A 23,161-nucleotide genomic window follows, 5' to 3' on the forward strand; every position below is an offset into this window, starting at 1 on the left:
GCAACAAGATCCCAGGTTAGATTCCCAGAGCCTTCCTGTATGGAGTTCGCTTATCTTCTCGGGTTCCTGAGTCTGAATGGGTTCCTCTATCAACCCAAAACACGAACAACTGGATAAATCTGTCAGCTAGACACTCATGACCAAGATCCTCTACCTCAATGCGTCCTTAGAGGCTGTAACTGTGAATGCTGTCATAAAGTATATCTACTTTCAGCCTCTTGAGTGATTGACAGGCGGTTGTAACCAATCACAGGGAGGTGTGAGCGTTCAGAAGCTACAGATTGCTTTTCTACAGCCACTTAAACATAATTGTAATTTGACTTTTCCTTGCGACAGACAAATGGTTTTGGAGCGTTTGTGTCTGGCTTTTTGTACAAGTTCCAACAAGATATAGGTTTGCAGTCTGCAAATGCAACGGCCCCTTTCTGTTCTTGGATTTTACAACATCTTTAGATCAAAGTATACAGAGAAGCACAGAACGTTACGCCACAAAGTCTTTCCAGCCTTTTGATCGTTTGAGACAAGCTCAATACGCAGGTTAACACATAGTCAACAGTGCAATGAGACGCACTTGGATGACAAGAACCTTCATTTTGATGCAATGTAATGACTTTTAATGCCTCGTGGAAACCCTGATTGCTCAACTGGCTATTGTGTTGAATCCTTGTGTGTACAGTGATGTATTTCACAACAGTCATGGGACAGGTTTGGACCGGTGCTCGTGTAGTCAGTCTGCGTGGGTTAAACTGTCTGGGTTTGGAGGAATGCTGATGCACCCGTCTTACCGCCTTTGCCAGATGCTCCTTATCCTCAAAAGGAGGTCTTGAGCAATCAGGCAGTGGGAGTGGAAATAAGTTGGGGTAACTGCTCAAAGCCACACTCTGTCACTTTTCACCCAGTAAATACTATAAAATACAAGCACTGAATTGATTACTGGAGTTTTTTTGTTAGTTTGAAAGCTAACCCCAAAACCATAAGTTCTTACACTGAGCAGTTGTGGCCAAAGTACTTGATTGTGTTTGAGTAAAAGAAGAAAGGGAAAACATGGAGATCGTCTGCTAGGAGATTTCTTTCCAAAACGGTATCTCCTGAAGTTCAACGCAAACTACTCTCAGCATTAGTTGTCAACTCATGATGAAATAACAGACCTACTACTGTACTTTCTCATCTTGTTGTGATCATATATCAAAATACTATCTATTCAGTCTGAACATAATTAAAACAATCCAGGCATTCTGTCAAAAGGTATATCCCTTTATTTGGTGTTTTATCAAAAGACATCAGTTTGAACAACCACCCATTTCTTGTCAGATCTTATTGAAAGCGGCCACATCCACAGACTGCACAAGGTCGTCGAAGGCGGTGATGGCCTCTTCCAACATGTCCGTGCCCACTTTGTCGTCCTCCACCACGCATCCGATCTGCAGCTTCTTGATCCCGTAACCCACCGGCACCAGCTTGGACTGGCCCCACAGAAGCCCCCCCATGGCCACGCTGCGAACGCGCCGCTCCATCTCAGCCATGTCCGTCTCGTCGTCCCACGGCTTGACGTCCAGAAGGATGGAGGACTTCGCGATGAGCGCCGGCTTCTTGGCCTTTTTGGCGGCGTATTCGTCCAGACGTTGCTGCTTGAGCTTTTCCGCCTCTTCGTCCTCGTCGTCGGAGCCGAACAGGTCGACGTCGTCGTCATCTTCGTCCTTCGCTGCATCGTTTTGAGAAGCACTAGCGAGCACGAATTTGCTGTTTGTCGCCGGTAGACTGGATTTCTCTCGACAGAAGGACTTGACGTGTTTGTACCAGCGTAAAAGATGGGCAAGGTTCGATTGTGGCGTGTCGGGGATGGCTTCGAGCACTTCGATGTCTGCTTGGGACGCGGAAAACCCCTCGATGTAGCTTTTATCGGCGAGATAATCGTTTAGGGATTTCAGGCCGGCCGGGGTGCTCATGTCCCCGAAGATGGTGTTGGTGGAAGCTGGTCGGACGGGGGACTGCGAAGATTTCATCGAGAACTTGTGCTGGATGGTTTCCTTCATGGGAACGTCGTGGGATAGGGAAATCTCAGTCGTGTGGCCACTAGAAGGCAACAAAGCAACACGGAATGAGTAACTAATTACCAGGCAACAGCTCCAAGGCACACACTTAACGGGGATTTGGCATGCATTAGAGCCCACACACCGGGAGCACAGCACAAACAGGCACAGAATCAAACTTGAGGTTTTAATATTTTACTTTGGGAACAGGTTAAATATCATCATGCAACACATAACTGTACCCAACTCACAGGAGGTGCATCAAGAAAGTGTTGAGAATGATGGGAGCAATTTGCTTCCAGGGATAATTCCAATTCTTTACTGTGCCAGCTAAGTGACGGCTCTTATTCAACAGCACTGTTTTCTAAACTACACAAACAATATCCTTTCTTACAATGATTATTTTTGTTAATCATCCTCGACAACTTTAGATGGAGGGCATTATGTTCAGACAGACAGGACAGTGACTATGTCCACAAATTCACCTTAAAAACAGAAGACAGTTTTTTCCTTTGGGACTCATTATGTGGGGGTAAAAAAGTTTCAAATTGGTGCAGTGGGACTGTTTCAGGTGGTACCCGACCCAACATGAAAACCAACCAGCTGTGCCCTGTTGTGTGTCATCACCCAATTCTACATAATTTAGACCAGGTTGCTTTTAGATGCTTTTATACATTGTTTAATCCTGATTTGATCTCGACCTGGTGGAATTTGGAGGTGGTACAAACAGCTGAATTATGACAAACTCAAAGGTGTGACCAGTCCTCCGCCTCAATATAACACTACAGGTTGTTCAGTATTATATATATTAAATTCTCAAAACTTTATGCACACGCCTTGGGTAGTTTTCAAAGCAGGTGCCTTGCCTTTTTATCAATGTCATTTCCTTCACATCCCAGTGAGCGCAGTCCATCGAAAAGTGGTCAATAGCACAGACTTAACAGAGTGAGCAAGGTCTAAGGCTCCATGGATGAACAGACTGAGAAGTGTTGCAGCAAAGGTACAGCGGAATTGTAACAGAAGATATGATACGACATTGAAACACAACTTTGCAAGACACCCGAGCTTTGAGAATCACCCTTTGCACACAACAACGACGACAACAACAACGCAAGACTTATGGCTTTAAAATCATGCCATGGAAATATTTAAGAATGCACTGTAGTTTGTGGTATACTGAGTTATAAATATAAAAGAGAATCACAGGAATGGTTCGAGGTCCATCTCCAGCGCGGAGCAGGGCATGGTGAGCTCGAAGCGCGTGATCACGTCTGGATGAAGGACCCCGAGGCGCCCGACACTCTGCCCGCGCGCAAAGATCTCGGCACAGCGGCCCGGGAAGAAGGTGGAGTCTGAAAGAACCAGAGCAAAAGAACGGGTCAAAAAAAAGTGGCTCATAAATATAACATCATACCTTTAATTTGTTATGCACTTTACATGAAAAACTCAAAATGCTAAAACACAAGTGACAACTAACAACATTGTGGGTCAGTTCCGTTTTTGTTCAAACAGCTCTAAGAAAGGAGTGCCAAATGCTTCAAGAGCTTTCCATGTTTTTTCAATAACAGGGACGTAATAGTTAGAGACGTATTCTTTAGCCTAAATCAGAATTCATGAAACAATTCAGAAAATACTGGTTTAAAGAGTTGCTTTTTGCAAGTATTTGTAAATAATCTTATCACTATATTACACACACTTAGAGAAGTGTGTGGCCCAAGTGCCTGTGTCTGTTTTTGATGAGAGAATTACATTGTGACATGGTTCAATGCTCTAAAAAGTCAGTCTTGCACAATACTAGTGATGTATGCTTTGAAGGACAGTTGTTCTCTGGATGTTCCATTGCATGAATAAATAAACATTTCTCCATTAAAATTGTTGCCATTTGCCAATAAGACAAATGCTGTTCAAACCATGAAACTGAAGCGCTTTGGAACAGCAGCAGCTCGGAACCCGGAGCGGTTTTGAATGGATGATGTGCGTAGAGATGATCTAGACTTTGTGTAGATGGGCCCATGTTCCACTCAGGAGCCCTGAAATCAGGCAATGGCTGCTCTCCTTGTTAAAGTAAAGCCTTTCCCTTGGCCGCTGTCAACGGATTTAACATCTCATGTTCAGACTACTCAGTACGTAGGACTTCGGTCAACTTTGGTCATTGTAAAGTGAACTTGTAGCAGCCTTGATGTCGACTGTGAGCGGTGGAGGTCAGAGGGGATATAGACACGGAATGGAAACCAAGCCAAAAATGGATAAGCTTATTTGATTTCTGTTACATTACATTTTTGGGGTGGATTTTTGGAGCGGCAAATTGTTTTGAAGTCCATGAACAGCCTGATGAAGATGTAAAACAGCCCCAGTTAATGCCCTTTCCCGGCAGTGCTTATGAAGGAACAATTCATTTGCATTGAGTAATGGCATCATTTGAAAGCAATTGCCGCCTACACCTGAGCACATGTAATCCTTTTGGGCGAAGGCGGTGTCAGCTGAGGACAGTCTCCGGTCATGTTGAGTAAATCACACATCACAGTATCTTTAATCTTTGCTGTTTTATTTGAACGAAATAATAGATTTTTGCAGGCTTTTGCTTTTGTTCCCAGGTGAAAGCTTGCACATGGGCCTGCAGTGTCACCCCAAAATATTTTGTCTTCAAGAGATCCCTGAGCGGATATTGTGACTTCTCCCCAAGCCGCAGACAGTCTGCTTTCATGGACGGATGGGTCTTAAAGATAATGGCTACTCTGGCAGCATAACTGTCTCTTCTCCGGAAGCTTTGTGGTGAAATTGGGTTTCCGTTCGAAAGTTGGCAGAGAGTAGGAGGGAAAGCGGTTGATGATTCGAGTGGAGCGGGAGATTCAGTGACCGATTGGATATTTAAGATGCTCGGAGGCTATTTATACAGTTGCCATGGTGCGGCCGGTGGTGACGCGGGAAACCAACGCAGGCAATTTTCAACCAGTTTGGCTCACCAGATAACACACAGAAGCGATCGCAAAAGTGAGGAGGCAGGACTGGGTCAAATGGCCTGACCACTATGGCTGCACTATTTGGGGGAAATAAATAATAATATATGTAATACTGATTATTCTCTGCTTGTAATTATGTGAATAGTTAAATTGGACATTTCAAATAAATATTCAGTTCATTTCAATTTTAAGAATTTTAGGAACAGGACGGCTGGTGAACGTGGGCCTGTAGATACTCTCTGTCACTGCATCCAACAGATCAGTTTGTGGATGCAAAACCACTTTCTCCAACTAAATTCAGACAAAACTGAGATCATTGTTTTTGGCCCACAGACACAAAGACAAAGTGTTATCAGTCACATTGAGTCTCTCTCTCTAAAACCAAAAAATCAGGTTAGAAATCTAGGAGTAATCATGGACTCAGACCTGAACGTAAACAGCCACATCAAAGCAATAACATCAGCAGCTTTTTACCATCTGAAAAACATGGCTAAGATCAGAGGAATAGTGTCAAAACCAGACTTAGAGAGACTGATCCATGCATTTGTCTCCAGCAGGTTAGACTACTGTAACGGCTGCTAACTGGCTGAACCAGGAAATACGACCATATTAGTCCAGTGCTCCAGTCTCTGCACTGGCTTCCTGTCACTCAGAGAATAAAATGTAAAACAGCTCTGCTTATTACAAGTCTTTTCATGGTTTAGCACCAAAGTCCATCTCTGACATGTTACAGCCGTATGAACCATCTCGGGCCCTGAGAACTTCCGGGAGGGGTCTCCTGGTGGTTCCCAGAGTCAGGACTAAACACGGTGAGGCTGCGTTACAGTTTCATGCAGCTAAAATCTGGAACAGTCTTCACGAGGATGTGAGACAGGCCTCAACTCTGACAATGTTCAAATCCAGTCTGAAAACAGTTCTTTTTGCCCGTGCATATGACTGAAAGTCTTTTATCTCAATCTTGCCTTTTACTGAATTTTATGTTGATGTTTTTATTGATTTGATCTGTTTTCTTGTAATTTTATGCAACTGTGAAGCATTTTGAGTTGCCTTGTGTATGAATTGTGCTCTACAAATAGACTTGCCTTGCCTATGATCCATTGGGGAGGGGATATTGCATAAGCTGCCTATATAATTACAGTCTATTGCCAATGTCCATGTAACCAGAGACGTATTCTCCCAAAACACTGACAGAGACACTTAGTCAGAAATCAATCCTTTTAAAATTATGTAAAGCCCAAAATGCGGCAGCTCCCTGAACCACTCTTTCACATTGAACCCGATGTATCCTGGCAGTGTCATCTTGGAAAATGCCCGTGACATCAGGGAAGAACAAATTAGCATTAGCCATCGGACTTTGCAAGTTATAATTGATCCAGATGTTTTCAGCTGTTGTCAAGTCATCAACCACATTAACATAATGTCGAAGTCAAAGAAATAAATGAATATACAGACCTTTTGAGATTTTACTTTAGAGACAACTGGGTGTATAAAAGTGAGTTCTGAGCTAAAGGCTAAATCATAATCAGCCACGTCTCTGCTCTTTGTAGGATTGAATGTGCACCCAATGCCCCCAAACAACATAAAAAAACACAGAAATTATATAAATGCCTCGAAACGCAGATAACATACCTCGCCATACTTTAGTATTGGGCCTGGCTTCACCATTCATTTGAATGGGGATAGAACGCTCAATTCAAACAGGTCTAGGAGCCATTGGCAAACAAAATCTGAATCTACACATTCGAAGGAACAGGCTCAGATAGATAAGTCTATGGTTAAAATATTGAAATAAATACATATTGCACTTATTTTTACAGTTCCAATCATAGTAAAGAAAGTGCCTGTGGGGAAATTATACTTCCTGATTGAAAATGCATACTGCACATGAGGGCCATGAGCAAGTCCACATGTGGAACTCTCAACATTGCTAACTAACTAAGTAATGATTACAAAATCTATGATATATGACCTCTGAATGTATTTGATATAAAGGTTTTAGTAGCTTAGGTTCTGTTGTGTCTACTTCTTCCTTATAATAAAAATCTTTCGTAGCATTTGCTCTTTAATATTTTGAATGAAAAGAATAGAGCCAATAAAACACGGTTCAACTCTCTGTGGCTGTTCAGCGGGAGCCCTCATGCGTAGTCTAATCAGTGGGCACCAGAGCCATTAGCGAAGCAGCGTGGGCAGAGGCAGCAGTGCATCATGGGAAAATGCCATGTCTCTGTGCACCCCCTCTGTCGTCATAGAAACCCTTTGGTCTGATTAAAATCGGTGACAAGATTTGTGTCTGACTGCTCCCTGTCAATTTGAAGGTTCTGTGGTAAAGGCTGAAAACTTTATCGCTATGGCAATTATAGATGACACAAAATCCGTATCCCAAAGTAACTGAGGTTACCCAGATTTTTTAAATCAAATTATTGAGATAGTGGTTTTGATTCAATGGAAAACACAGTGTTAAAACGGTTGAAAAACTTGCAATGTGGTATATGACAATATTCAGACAGCTAGAGAATGAAGAATATCGCAATTGTTTTCTAGGTTTATAGATGAGGTGACCACTAAAGCAAAGTTTGAAGACGAATGGTGGTGGAAAGACAACTCCAACTCCAAAACAGCACTTCAGCAACAGTCAGTATCAACATCATATTGTAATAATAGACAATATTTGATGTGATCAAATCAGCCTTTGGTGATTAACAGTTCTTCTTATGATTGATTCACAATTGAAATGTATATAGGTATAGTATGGTTTATTTGAACTGGGACGGTGCACAAAAACACATTGACCAGGACAAGTGTAGTTCCTGGGCAGGTTGATCTAAAAAAAAAAAAAAACCCGCATCAGTTCCCTGTCAGAAGACAATCGGGAGGCATAATAACCAGCTCATGGTTCCTTTCTCAAGATTCGTTATTGGGGAAACAGCTCCACCTGGTGGCTGTGCATCACACCGTTTGTGACTTCTTTAATTTGTAAATATTCAGCCTGATTAAACTTCTTCAGTTTTGGGCCTCATTTATGATTCTCTGAGCCTCAAAATGCACTTTAACGATAGCAGTAGCAGCCGGTATATTAGCTTGTGTTGAATGAGACATGGAAATGTATGTAATATTAGCTCTCACAATGTAGAAAACAACAACATAAGCTGCATACATTTGATTCAATAACAACATAAAAGGGTCAGGATAAAAGCTGTATCTATAATTACATTATAAACCCACAAAAGCAAAAGTTACACAAGCAAATGCTACTGACAAGTAACGGCCACAGTGGGTCAACTGCTCAGTTCAAACGCCTCTAACAAAAAGTGCTAATGTTCATCATCAGTTTCAGATAATTCAGAGACTAGGTCCGCAAACATTGAAGTCCTTTAAACTGACAATTGTGCTTTTATGACCGAATAATGCCACCAATCCTACAATTTCATTACTGACCTGTCATTCATTTTGATAATTAACTATAGGGTCATCATTACATGAATGCAACCTATTGTCCAGCAGAAAGAGGTAGCGTCGGGATTGTAAAACTAAATAATCAGGACATCCCTAGTGTCAAGACAAACACTATTGATCATATAATGGCCCTTAGTTCAGTTTAAAGAGGTTCCAAACACAGCTTTATGGCCAGATCCACCAGTAAAGAGGTGCATGAAGCTGAACAGAGGTCAGAGACTGAACAAAGGGAACATGTGACCGACTCGTCCCTCTGAAGGGAGCAGGGGCCAGGACCTCGCATTGGACACGGTTGTTAAGTGAAACAGACGCATATGTCTTTTAAGTGCTGTGCATTCTGTGCCTGATCGTTTTCTCCAAAGTGCATCGGCCCAAAGTTATGCAGAATAGTATTTTATGAGTATTCACAGCCTCCAGGGAGCGCCCCACTGAAATGGCATTTATTCCCTCTCCACACTCTCTGAGCTGGGGTGATGTTGACGACACTCGACAGGAGTGCAGTGACAGAGCTCCAGTGAAGGACAGATCCAGAGGAGAGAGGGGGGCACAGGTGAGCTCTCAGCCCGGGGCACGACCTCATAATGGGGTCAAAGTCACGCCGACATATGGCTAAGCGGTCGGGCTATTGTGGAAACAGGAGAAACGAGGAAAGACAGTCTCCTTTTGGTCATCCAATCAACTAAAAATAGGTTTTGAAATTGTTGCCTTCTATCATTGACTTCCACAGGCTTTATGGGCTGTTTAATCCGCTCGTAAAAAGCCCTGGCACAAACTGTAACATTTCCTACACAAGTCCGAGAGCCTGTGTCTGCCGGCGGTGGCCAACAGCGTGGCACTTTGGGACTCCGTAGCGTGGGCCCTGATCCTGCTTTGTCCGCCAGTTGTGTGAGGCTGAAGAAATCAAATAGGCCAAAGAGGAAGTCTGACTCCGAAGCGCTTGAGGGTTATTCAAAAGAAAGCTACATTATTTCACGCCAATAGAATGGGTATCTTACAAAATAGATATAGTGGCAAAACATGCAAGCAGTGGCACCACTTTGATGACAATCCAAACAATGTATAAACAAAACAATTATATGATTGTTGAGTTGTCAAACTGCCCAAGTTCCAGAAATACCTTTGTTGCGTCAGTCTTCCTGGGAGGCAGTGTGTTTATCGTCTCTCCATGTTTCTATGAGTCAACCTGTTACTGCTGGAGTTTAGTAACCTTGCGCTGAAAACTGGACTGTTGTGAGATACAAATGTTCAGTCTTGCATAAAATCCATCTGGGAAGACTTGGACCAATCGCGTGGCAGTATTGCTGAGAGTGGATGGGTTGTACACAGCCGACAACAAGAAGTACTTTAACTGATGTCTAATTAACGACACAGAAATGGCGGAAAAACACCAGCCTCTGTATGCTGACTAACAAACGCAAACACCATTTTTTAATTTCATTTGTTCATTCATTTGTTGTTCTGCTACATTATGAGACTGGCCGTGAACGAGGTGCTGTAACATCAATCTGAGTTTCACCAGGTTATGAGTTTAAACCTTTACAAACATTCGCTCTAGCATAGCAGTTTAATTCTTCCTCTCCATTCTTAATGTTCATGAATGGTTTTAACAAAAAGAACTGAATCATAAATTTAATAAAAAAAAAAGGTCACACTATTTTACTCTAGCTTGATGCATTGTACCCAGCAACATTTAGTACAATGTAATCTGCTTTGCAACAATTACCAATTGCCAATACACATTATATTCTACTAAATTTGGCAGGTCCAATGTATCAAGGGTAGTGTAAAATAAAGTGCTACGATTTTGGTAGGGTGAGGGTTGGCAAACAACTGATCTGCTACAGCGCAAAGGAAGCAATGCCCAGTTTGTGAACATTGTTTTTGCCAATCATATTATATTAAATACATCAAATTGCCCTCGGATGAGACGACATCGCGATCGCTCATAAAGCAATCCTTTGTTTTGCTTTCGGGCCTCTGTCCCCCCTCTCTCAGTGCGCGACATGCATTTCCTGCACCAACACTGCAGACCTGTCCCACACCTCGTCCCCCCTCTTGTCCCCTAAGTCCTATATCCTCCCAGCTGAGAATCCTCTCCTGCTCCCTTCCTCGTCTACATGAGCAAACGTCTCCTCGAGTCTCCTCTCTGCTGCGCTCGTTTGCTGATACTTGAGCGCATTGATTTGCAGCAGTCTGGAGAGGAGTGGATATTCAGCCGTGTGACCTTGACACGTGCCGGACAGGGATGGAGGATAGAGGGGTGAGGGGAGAGTGCGAGCGTGACAGGCTGCATGTTAAAGGGAAACTGAGCAGAAGATTTTCTCACTTTGTTTGGACACTGTCCCCGCACATTTTGCTTAAACGCTGCACTCCAGGGCGGCTCCATTTGGCTGGAAATATCTAAATGCAAAACATCCTTATTTCAAGATTCAGTTCATATTGGAGAAATTAAACCAGTTTGGAAGCACTGAAACTTTTAGAAAACTTCAAACGGTGCATATTTCCTTGCTTAATATTTGCAAACATTCCATCAAACACATGGAATGACGCCAAATTTTAATGTAACATATGGAGAAAATGAGAAACCTTTGCGCGGAAAGTTGTGTGCAATTTCAGCCAAACAAGCTATCTTTAGATCCAAGTATTGATGTTGTTGGTAAGGGGAAAGCATTAGGGAAGTGACTTAGTGGTTTCAGCTCAGATTAATGATTTTTTGTGTTTTATTTTGTGCCTATTTTTTCCCCATTTTTTGCCTAGTGTTTGCTGCATTTTTCTACACATTCTTTCTTACTTTTGCCCCAATTTTTTCTCGTTTTCTCATTATTTTTCCGCTCATTTTTTTATTACTAATTTTCCCAATTTCCCCCAAATGTATTCCCCATTTCTATGCCTCATCCGTTTACACATTTTTTCCTTATTTTTGCCACAATTTCTCCCAATTCTCCACAAATTATTCCCCATTTTTCACACATTTCTTGACACTTGAGATGAACCCAGTACATTTGCAGCTCTTCCACACATTGTTCGGTTTTCTGGTTCTACAAGACAAATATTTATGTAAAGGTTGTTCAGGTATCGGTATCGAAAAAACCCCCAGCCCTAATTACTACCGACTACTAGATGATTCTTAACACAAACACTAGAAACGACTGATAAAGCACACTAAAAATTGCCCGTAATGTGACAGATTTGTTGAAAGATGCATCGTGTGGCCGAGGCGCACTTCAAAATAAGATGATTTTCCGCTCTAAACCGGTTCACGACTCCGACCGACATCAATGCTCATCAGATTAGGGCTGGACAGCGGAGTGGGAGATGGCGGTAACATTATCTTTACACTGGAGCGTCTCACGTGTCTCCCATGTTTCAGTAAGCTCCTTTTGTTTTCACTTCCCCCCGGTTTTCAATAGCATTCGAAGCTGGAGACTATGTGTTTTCTGTTTTTTTAAATATATTTTTTGGCTTTTAGTTTGGATTTAGCATAATCTCAACGCCCCCCGATTTGCTACGACCGCGGGATCCGCCCTTTCATGTTCCAATCCAGCCTTAAGATATTTATCATTTAAGCTTCGGCATACTGCAGTGGAGGTTGTGGTTGGTCGCCCCTCCCCCTGTTGTCCCAGTAAGGCGCACACTTTGGTGACTTTTAATACACATCAAGATTCAGTTTATGTGGATGAGCAAGAACGACCAATACAAGAAGATCTAAGATACAAGATTAAGAGAGTTTTAACACAATATAATCAAATAAGACAGTCCAATTAGTTGTTTGTAAAGGATATGGTAATTGGTAAATATAAAATGGCCATTTCTATTCAGTTTACTATCAGCTGTACAGCCATATTTCCCAGTAGAAGTCATGTTTTGCATACTTTTGAAGCTTTAAAGCTGCCCTAAGCTATGTCTTTTTGAATTGTTTTGTCAGTAGGAGTCAGTAGTGAAGCCTGGTGAGGAGGCAGGTGGGGGTGAGGGGTGTAGTGGTGGGTGTCCTGTGAGTCAGGGGGGGGCAGTGTTTGTCTTCCTCTAGTACAAAGTTCGCTCGCCGTTTGCGACGGTGGCTCCATCTAGCGATGCAATGTGGGAATGCTGCCATGCTGGTCTGGCAAAATGTAGTAGCTTTAGCCCCTTTTTCACAGACAGACACAACTGAGCCCAATGCCTGGTTAACCCTGGTCTGGAGAGGTAGAATATTTGGCATCAACCTCAGGCTGCGTGACTGCGTGGCTGAAACGTGACTAACATGACGTGAACAGATGCTGGCATCAGAGAGAGGACACCTCACTATAACTATACAGATTTAATATTTCACGTCATACCGCTGTTCTAAAGGGGAATTTTGCCGCTGCATTTAGCCGCTGTTAGCGCACCTTTGGCTGGGGTTAGCATAACATTTGTATGTGGCTTACCTTCATAGTTTGTCTTTTAGCGGCTTCTATTTTGTTTTATTTGCCTTGGCACCTCTGAATGAGCATTTGTCCACATTTGTTCTCATCAAGGCTTACAAAACTTTAATGACGATTTGTACCACATGCTCCTCTGTGGGGGTGCTGACCCCAACAACTGCGTGGTGTCGTGTAGTTGATAGACAAGCGTGTACTGGGTTGAGTCGATATGTGACAAAGCGAGTGGGTGCGGTAGAGCCGTGTTCTGTGGATCAACGGCTTAAGAGTAGAACTACTACTGGACACATTTAACCATGGCATTTTGCATCGTTAAGCTTAAATTTGAGTAAAATATTTTAACCATGTTCCACTAAAGAGTGACTCAATTTTAATTAAGCTTTGACTAAAACTAACTTTTTGTCAACGAATGAAAAACTAATCAAAATGAAAGGAAAGTTATTAAAAATTAAATTAAATTAAATTAAAAACATCATTCAAAATAATTAAACTAATTTGAAAGATGGACTTTAACAGCAGAAAAATGGACATACAGTATTTGTTTTGATATATTACAGAACAAAATCCAGGATTAGAAGAAGAAAAGTCTAAATAAAAGTGATTTACCATAACCTGTCAACCTGAGGTAAAAAAAAAAAATCTAAGACAAAAACAAACAAAGCGTACCTTAAAATATCTTCAACATTGCCCCGAAAAACCTTCCCTTGAACAGTAGGACCTGCATCTCCCACGCCTGCGCGGCACTCACCGTCTGCAGCCCGGATGTGGTATCCGTCTGTGGCGCCTGGCTTCACCTCCAGCAGCTGCATGGTCCGGTCCAACAGGCCGTGGATCACCTCGAACCCCGGGCTCTTGCTGTAGTAGACCGCGCAGAAACGCCGGCTGTTCCTGGCTCCCACATCTGAGGCCACAGGGGAGCGGAGTGTCAGCAGCGGGTTTTATATGAACAATATTAAAGTTGTGGTGATCAAATGATTTTCTTGTAGCATAGTAAACTTCATTTGGGACCTTAGGTTTACATTGTAAACACTTCATCTGTGAAATAAAAACAGAGCATGTGGATCAAAATAAAGTGCTTTTTCCTCCAGCGCGAAGCAGGAAGTCAGAGGCTAAACTAGCACAGCGTTAGCATTGACGGTCCATTCAGAATGTGCGGAAGTGTCTGTGAGAGCTAGAAACGAGTTAAGGCAACAGCTGAGAGATTTTACTCAACTATCTCCGACTTTAACAGTTTACGCAGGCGATGCAGCATGAAATTCAACAAGAATTTCTTTGAGGAAGGTTTTGGCCTTCAGTAACAGTAAATGGTGACCACTTGACTTCACAAAATTATATTATCGGTTTCCTGGCTCCAACTGTTTGCTAGTCTGAAAGTCCTGTCTAAGTAAACAGGCCAAAAATCCTTAGAAAAAAGGTGTTGTTCTGCCTGGTTTGACATTGTTTATGTTGTTGTGGGTACAGAATGTGACATGACAAAATGGCCATATTTCTACAACTGTTTGCATGCAAACATTCTGTACCAAAGGGCCATGAGTGAGTCAGAGTGTCACTAATGCCACTTCACTGGAGGAAATCTTTAAGCTATACTTTCCACAGGAATCACATGGCATTAGTTCTACCCTGTAAACCAATCTAAAACAAACTTTATTTGAGATTCCCACACAATCTAAAGCCTGTCGAGCAGAATATCATCAATTGTCTGAATAGGAAAAACAGTGTCCGCCTGATTTGTCTGTTCGCCCAGTTGTTTTCACACATTTTCTCCCTCCCCTCCTACCTTTCTTCTGATCCTTCAGCACCACATCAGAGATCTCAAACAGCTTGAGCGGCAGAGGCATCTTCCTGTTGGCTGCAATGGTTTTCAGCAGGCCGGGCAGCAGGGTGGTGCGCGCCACCTAAAGGGACAAGCAGGGAGAGTGAGCGGGGATTCTGACAAGAGGGAGATGGCGCCCTCTGCTGGTACAATGGTATTAGTGCTCTGTTTACCTGGAACTCTGCTGTCTTGGGGTTGGAGATGTGAACAGCCTTTGTGTCCTCTATCTTCTTTCCAATTTTGTCCGCGATGTCTTCTTGGGAGCACTAACAACAACAATAGGCAAAGTTTAGAGGTTTGTAAAGAACGAAAGAAAACAGGAATTTAAAAAAATTATCAGACATTGTTCGGTCTAGGTGATGGATTTCTTACCAGAGCAAAGTTGAGAGCTTCTGTAAAGCCAGCTGCGGCCAGGTCTTGTCTCAGCAGCTCTGTCAGTTTATTTAGAGGGAACTGGAGAGCAAAAGCAGACCATGACATAACATATAACATATAGTTTATTTACTCAGCATGTACAACCATTCATGAACATAGACTCACCAAAAGCAAGGAGCAAACGGATTTCCATAAAAGTAAATATCAAATGACATATACTAGGCTCTTCTATACGGACAGTATTTTTTTTGCAGAACATAGAACCGGAAACTGTCAATAAATTCAGGACAGTTTGAAATCCTGATTGTTGACCAACACACAAGCATCAACTGGCTTTTTCATATACATACACATTATTTGAAGTTATAAAACATCAAAATGTGGAGGTGCCCAGGAGAAGTAGTGGTGGAGGAGGTTTTAAATGTTCAAAAGTTAATAAAAATACAGGAGCAAATCATCGACTGAAGTAGAATTTTCAAAAACAAACCCACTTTCAAATGTGCATTAAGTTATAAAAAAGTAGTGTTTGACTTTCAAAGAGTTAAACAGAAATATTATCATCCACATACGTTCCTGAGCATTGATATTCAACATCTTATAATTTGAAATAAAGATTAGAAAGTTGTTCTGTAATGGAGGCCTGGGCTGATGAGGATTTTGGTTAGTTCTGATCTGAACAACTGTGCTTTTAATCCAGTTCATAAACGTGGTGAAGTAGAAAGTACATAACCAAAGACGAAAAAAATTCCGACCTGATTGGCGACGGTGTAGGTTCTGGGCGTGGTGCGGGCGATGTTGTTGAACCCGTAGGCGATGGCGGCGTCCTCCATGATGTCGCAGGCGTGGATGACGTCGGAGCGAGTGGGCGGGATCTCCACCTCGATCTCGTCGCCGGCTCCCGTGGCCGTGGACTTCAGGCACATCTTGGTGAGGAGCTGCGCGATCTTCTCCGTCGATTCGCTGGGGTGAAGAAAACGCAAAAAAGAGTGAGAGAAATGAAAGGTTTGTCCGGTCGAGGCTCGAGAACAATGAGCGCAAACGACTCACTTGATTCCCACTTTGCGGTTGATGAAGTCACTGGACAGTTTCTCCGTCCTGTAGGCCAGCTCCTGAAGTCATAAAGATGTTTAGCATCATTTTTTATATGTACTGACCGTGAATTAACCTGAGATAATAAAAAACCTACTGGATAAACGTAGGTCTTGCCGTCTGGGTGCACCACTGCAGCCTCCTCGACCCTGGTAATTAACAAAAATCCCTTTAATTCCTCTTTTTCTCAGTACTTTCAGTTCGAACATTAGGTCAGGTCTCTAAACTGTAGCTTGGGAGCGACCAGAAGCTCTCGACATTCTATATTTCTATAAAAGCTTGATGAGTCACAAAGTTATTTTCTGTCCGCTACGCATGAGCTAAAGAAACAACCAGCACACAATGTTTTGAAAGACCTTTTGAAATAATTAGCCCCTTGGAATAAAGTTGTTGTATTTTGAGAAACAATAAACAGAATTTTGATGCAGAAAGATTGCCTTGATTTTTCATCTTTCTCACAAGTTTTTGCTAATTTGAGTTTTGCTTCAAACCAAAAATCCATCTTAAAGGCTCAAAGAGAGATGGATGGTTTAAAACTAAGTATTTAATGACTTTAATGACTTGGCTGTTATTGGTTGAAAGATAAACACAAGTATAGTCTTAAGAAGAACCTAAATTTGTTTTTTTTCTTAATTGTGGAGGTTGGAGGCAGTGACTTACGTGAAAGGCTGAGAACAGTACTCGCTGAACATGGTCACCATCATGTCCAGAACGATCTTGGCCTGTCAGCGACATCAGAAAGGTCACTTAGTGCAAGTCTGCTTAGCTTTAAGAACAAACCAACGTGTGGAGAGCTGATCACTTCACCTTGGTCAGGTCCGTGGCAGTGCATTCAATGAAAACGTTCTTGGTCTTGAGGTTGATTTTTGAATGGTCCCCTGGAAAATAACAGCAGAAATTACAACTGACATTGAAATTGAAATCAAGGCTGAATGCTTAATGCTTGTTAAATGTAAAGTTTTTTTTTACCATTCAGTTATTTTGAATAATTTATAGAGGAACAAAAGAGGCATCGATCGAGCTTTTCAATTCCACATGATAATTACTGTCTCTGGATTGCAGTGTTAAACAAAGACACTAATTACTATCAGAAACTCCGCAACAGCATTACATAAACTGTCAACACTGAAATCTTCATCAGTAGTTGAGTCTCCATCAAAGAAAATGGCGCATCAATCTAAAATTTGCATAATGCGTCAAAGAAAAACAGATTTACATGTGTTTCCATCAAAGAGCGGTGGTTCCGGGTTTTAGGCAGTCGGCTGAATGCTGCAACTGCAGCATTTAGCCAGCACAGGGTGATATAACTAGAGGTGTGAACCTTTTCTGTTTTTGACCACAATAATAAACCTTGACAGAATAAGTTGTTCTTTTTCTTTTACCTGTAATGCAATGTTTGTTTAGGCTACCTACATGCTAAAGCGAAGAAAAAGTATCTTAACTACTCTGAAGTCTCGCAGCACTTTCAATATGGGACAAACTATACCAAAGTGTGTTTTCTATGTTTTCTAATGAAAATCTGGAAGTGTCTGCATCTCTGGGCTTTTTAACTTCACTATTGAGCTCCGTTATCAGGTGGGAGGGGTGAACTCCTTTGAAACGATTGGATCTGATTTTCGCTAGTGTTTGGTCGTGACGTATGTAATGCGCCCGAGTGAGCGAAGCAGCCATCATAATTCTTGGGAGCATTCCTTGCACATTCCAAGGCTTCAATGTTCATTTCTGGATATTAAGGAGCCGAGCCAGGACGGATTGAAGAGCTTCCATTACTTTCGTATCCGCCGCCATTGCCAAACTACAACCCGCAAATCGGCGCAAATGCTTGACGTCACCGATAACACCCGCCTCCCCCGCTCGCTGAATGGTAGGTAGAAAATCAACCGATGTAACGCGGCCACTGAGATCAAGCCCAGACGTACATGTAGGGAAATGATAAATGACCAGAGTTTACGGATGGATAAGGCCAGGCTAGTCCTCTCCAGTCTCCAGGTCGCCTCTGCCAACAGTCACGTGTTCTACTTATTTGCTAAATTAAACTCTATGCCATTAATCTGTTTCCAACTTCCAAAATGCACATAAACGTTTATTTGCAAAAATCACAAACCACCACGAGCGAGAGAATAAACTTTTAAAGCAAATTAAGGCTTTTAAATGCAAAATTTGGCGTTTTGATCCCTCGTTACATATACACAACTTCCAAATGCACATTAAAGTCCAGTGCTTGAAACACAGTTAATGACCAGTAAATTGTCTTTATACTCAGCACAATAATTGTCAACTAAAACTCCAAATAGGTCACATTCAAACTGCCGGTCTTAATGATCTATTCCCATTTTTGGTAATGAATCAGTTTTCTTGCGAAATAAATGTGGACTGAAACACAATTCCCCAGATCTGGTAATGATAAAGTAACTGTAGGAAGCCAAGACATTAATAACCTAATCATTTAAAGGAGACAGTTTTTTTGGACTATGCCGTTTTGTGGTGACATGAGAACAGACCAAGGTGCTGCTGTGGAGCCCAGTCTGAACATCACCATTTATGTATCCAAAACAATAATCCCGAGACCTGTTGCACTTCATTAAATTATCAAAATCCATCTACGAACCGTTGATGATTGGAGGCATGGAGAGAACGATGCCGTTGCTGTCATAGATAACGGGATACACAGGTTTGTCTTCAATGATGTGCAGGTAATGTCGGAGATGGCTGTCAGTCTGGAAAACAAGAAAAAGCACCGTTATGTTTCATTGTTGCCAGCAGAGGGTGCCGCAACCAAACTTTTATGTCTCTTTTACAAACATACAAGTTATTTCAGCTTCAAAAAAGGGAAAGATCAATGATAAAGGACCCAGAAGCAGGTGTAAACAATGACTGTGTCCTCCTCACCTTGTACAGAGTCATGAGCTCGGTCGCGGTGTATTCTTTGGTCTGGTTGAGGGGTTTGAAGCAGATCTGAGCAGGAGGTTTGGCGGTGTAGGTGAACGGACCGGAGATGGTGTCCAGGTCATGGGTCCCAATGGCCACGAGGCTCCTTTTTCTAGAACATCAGCAGCAAACAAATATGCACTGTCACTTAAATGTGCAAAAAGTTTAGTCATGACTTTCCTAATTTAGTTCCGTTTGAGTTTAGCCTTTCTGACCTGCAGATGTTCTGGTGGAGTTTGTCTTGCAGTTCAATGAAGCTGTCGTATCTCTCCTGAGTGAAGGTGATGTTCCTCAGCACAGCGGCGACGGCGTGTGGTCGGACGGCTGCAGTCTGGGAGAGAGAAGTCATTAAGAATAGATTTGATAGGGCCGAATGATAAACAGAAGCGAATACAATCCAATATTTCACCTCCTTCGTGATGATGAGTTTCTGGGGCTCTCCACTCGCAGGGCGGACACGTCTGTATCGCGGGGCCTCCAACCTACACAACCAGACGTTACATTACATCAGATTAGATTAGATTAGATTAGGGCTGCACGAAAAAAACGCCTCGAGGTTCGGTTATCACAGTAGCTAAAACCTCCATTTCGATTCGATAAAGGTTAATCGTGGAGCCCTAGATTAGAATATACAACTTTATTTTCATTACATGTATAAGCACAAAGCAACAAACAACAGTACAGAGAAGAGCAGCACTATAACACAAAACATATTGTATCACAATAAAAGGTAATACAATATCGGTATCGCAAGAAGTCTTTCATTTTATGCAACCATAAAGGCACGGGACTCATAAATCTGCAAAACTTCAGCTTTAGTTATCATTTCCCAAATTGAGTTCAATTTTAGCCTCGTTCTGGTGTTGCTTTAGTATTTCTTGAAGTCTTGTTTGGACACAATGGGCTGAAAAACAAATTACTTAAGATTTCTGTTAAAGCAGTACTAAGTTACTTGTTGACCTTAATACATATTTTCCGTAGTCCCTCTGGGGGTAAAACACGTGTTAATGGGATGATTGGGGGGGGTCTTTAGAAAACCACAATTGCAGCTTTCCTGCCTCCGGGTCGGAGTCACCAATACACAACCAAAGCTAACTGTGCGCTAGCGCCACTTAAACAGTATTTAGAGCCAAGTTTAAGTAAATAAAATGACCTCCATTGTGTAATTGGATGTACAATATCCCTCTCTCCCTTTGTCTTTTCTGTCAGTGTAGTATTTACTCTCACGGACAATTAATGAGCAAAAAAACGCAACTTGCTATGACACGTGCAGTGGCGCTTATGGCCTCTAGGGGACATAATTGCTGTATTGCACACTCATAATTGCTCTTAGTTGGTGTGCAATTTTCTTTTTATTGACATTATATCAACCCTTGCCTGTGCAGCACTTGGTAAACTGTTGTTGGTTTATAAAATATTTATTGTGTACTGACAAAGAGTTTAACTTTTTAGCAGAACTAAACCATTAGAACCAAGAAAAACCCTGTTCCAACCAGGACAGCATAAGATTTGTGGTTCCACAATTTCAACCGTACTTGTTCTTGAAGACCTGGAGTCCGCGGACCAGGCCCTCGAGGCAGAGCAGGTCATAGCGGTTTGCTGGAACATCGATTTTGTACAAGATTATGTCAGACGCCTCGGACGCTTTGGAGTCTCCTTGTTCTTTGCTGATTATTTCCTTCTCAGATGTCTGGGGGAAATCACAACAAAAAATAAAGATACAAGTAAAATCACAGCCTAAATCAAAAGACTTCGGTCACATGCAATTTACTTACAATTTCATCGAGCTCGAGGCCAAATTCAAAGCACAGCTCGTCAAACTCTTCATCAGCTGGAAAGACAGGGCAAAATGTGTTAAAAATTTCCAAAGATTGACAAAGCAGCGTTCTCCGAAATGTGAAATCCAGTTGTTTTTTGTTTTTCATTATATAACTATACTATTAAACATAAACTGGACACAAAGAAAGGTCCAACCTACACAAAATTCAATTCAATAAACAATCCTCCACAGATTCACAAGGGAAAATCTGTAATTTAAAAGTCTTGGGACAACATCTCTCTTATGAGTAGATTAAGATGCACTAAAGTTTTTTACAGAAGGATTTCAGGGTTTCTACAGGAGCAGCAAGTCAAATGTAATGCTTTTTAATTCCATTTTAATGCCTAAATACTATATTTTTAATGCCACAAACACAAAGAATCTCGCCATATTTAATTCGTAGGATTTGCAAACATTCCAAACAGGGGAATGGGGGATATTTTGATATTCATTGGACAGAATGGTGAACTTTTCTGCCAAACATTTAGTAAAATTTCAGTCAGAACGTGCAGATAATTTTTTTTAGACCATAGTTTTTGACAAATGTTTGCAGTAAAAAGAGTTGAGAAATATCATGGCTGCGGGTTCTGTCTAAAAGAATGAATCAGATTTTCAAAGAAATGTTGATTGAATGGCAGTTTGAATCAGATCTAATTTGACTTTTAAGGCCTTAAATTTTGCAATATTTCATATAGTGACTTTTAATGGTTTCATATTCAAACCATGTTAATAATTCCATAACATATTAATAGAGTTCGGGAAAGTCCACAGTTACCATGGAGATCCGCCATCTTTACAGCTGTTAGCATACATTTCCATAGACTAACATTAGCTAAAAACAGTATAAAAAATGGAGAAAAAAGCCGTGGAACAACTCCGTTAGCTGCAGAGTTACTGCTGGTAAATACATCTAACACACTGTGGTGTCCAAGTGTTTTAATGTGAACAATAACTCCAGTATTTTAACTTTTAAAATCTCCATTAATTTACAATTGCTGCTAATCCCATAATGCTTAGCGATATGACGTCACATTCCCGAACTCTAAATTAACTTTTAACCCAATAAAACAAGGTTTAAGTTTTACAGATGTTTTTTTCCTGCAATAACAAAAACTCCTTTCTGTAATAACATGTATAAATGTCAACGAAATAAAACAAACCATTTTAAGCCGGACTTTACAAGAAATCTAATGTAAATCCTTCAAACAATGTGGGCCATATTTGCATATCAAATGCCATATTCTTCCTCTATGAAATCATCAAATAATAACAGTTAAAAAAAAATGTTTTCCTATGCACTTGCAGAGCCATTTTGTTTCTAGACCAGTATTCATTTTAGTTATTTAAAATTGGACAATAAAGAACTTCACTACTGAATCACTACTACTACTTCGGCTGAATGAATGACAGGACACAGCATGATGCAACCCCGCTGACATGTGTGTTGTGTGTCACTTGATCTACGTAATATCAAATCTGAGTAAGTAAATCTATCGCCAAAACACTGTCCAGAATATCACACACAAATTAGTGACATAAAAAATAAAATGACAACACTGCCTTTCTAAAACTACATGTGAGTAACGTCACCATGGATGGATGCTAACCGGCTAATAAGTGAACTTTTCGTGCTTTATCTGTAAATGGTCACTCACAGAGGGACACGCATTGATAAACACGCTTTGCCCGTGGTGTAAAAGTACATTATACTCAAACTTACTGTACGTTTTGCCCAGGGCTTTGAAAAGAAGGTCCCGTTTTACCCCGACAGTCGGCATGTTGTTGCTAATCCTGCTAGCCCCGGCGGAAAGGACCCGACACGGGGGGTTTAGCTGCCTCCTGCTCTGCCTGACTGGAATGAAATATTATTATCAATGTTTTATTAAACTGTTTGATCCTTCAGGTGGAACTCTGGTTTAATGTATTTGAATATAGCCTAATTACCTTCTTTTTTTTTCGCTTGGCCTTGTTTACTTGTATGTTAAATCTATGGTTTACACCCAATTTTGGTACAACTGAGTCTGGGTCTATTTTAGCCCATTTTACTAGGGCTAGTTACAAATACAACATACAACTGGTTACAAATACAACAAGATCTCATGACTGCAAATATTTTAGTTCCAGGGGCACATTCTTAATATACACTAAAAGAAACAGAGGAGGTTGTATTGAGATTAAAGCTGTTAACTACAGCTCCCATTACCATCAATAACAAACCAATCAACAGGTGGAGTCTTTCAAATATCTGGGTGTGGTGGTAGGCCGTCCCTTCTCTTGGAAACACCGCATAGACT

At 41.5% G+C, this 23,161-nt stretch overlaps 1 protein-coding gene across 1 annotated transcript; it reads right to left on the bottom strand.

Moving 5' to 3' along the window:
* Positions 1-1,221: 1,221 nt before the first annotated feature.
* farsb (phenylalanyl-tRNA synthetase subunit beta) lies at positions 1,222-22,694 on the bottom strand. Its single transcript, XM_079559482.1, has 18 exons — positions 22,588-22,694; positions 20,824-20,879; positions 20,584-20,738; positions 19,458-19,530; positions 19,264-19,379; positions 19,010-19,160; positions 18,729-18,837; positions 16,928-16,998; positions 16,781-16,842; positions 16,218-16,269; positions 16,079-16,140; positions 15,784-15,991; positions 15,029-15,109; positions 14,830-14,922; positions 14,621-14,738; positions 13,592-13,744; positions 3,235-3,382; positions 1,222-2,073 (listed from the first exon to the last, which is right to left on the bottom strand). Exons 1-18 carry the CDS (start codon positions 22,643-22,645, stop codon positions 1,308-1,310), a joined length of 2,532 nt encoding a protein of 843 aa, XP_079415608.1. The 5' UTR covers positions 22,646-22,694; the 3' UTR covers positions 1,222-1,307.
* Positions 22,695-23,161: the final 467 nt, after the last annotated feature.

The sequence above is a fragment of the Gobius niger genome (genome assembly GCF_951799975.1).
Source record: "Gobius niger genome assembly, chromosome: 1".
NCBI lineage: Eukaryota > Metazoa > Chordata > Actinopteri > Gobiiformes > Gobiidae > Gobius > Gobius niger.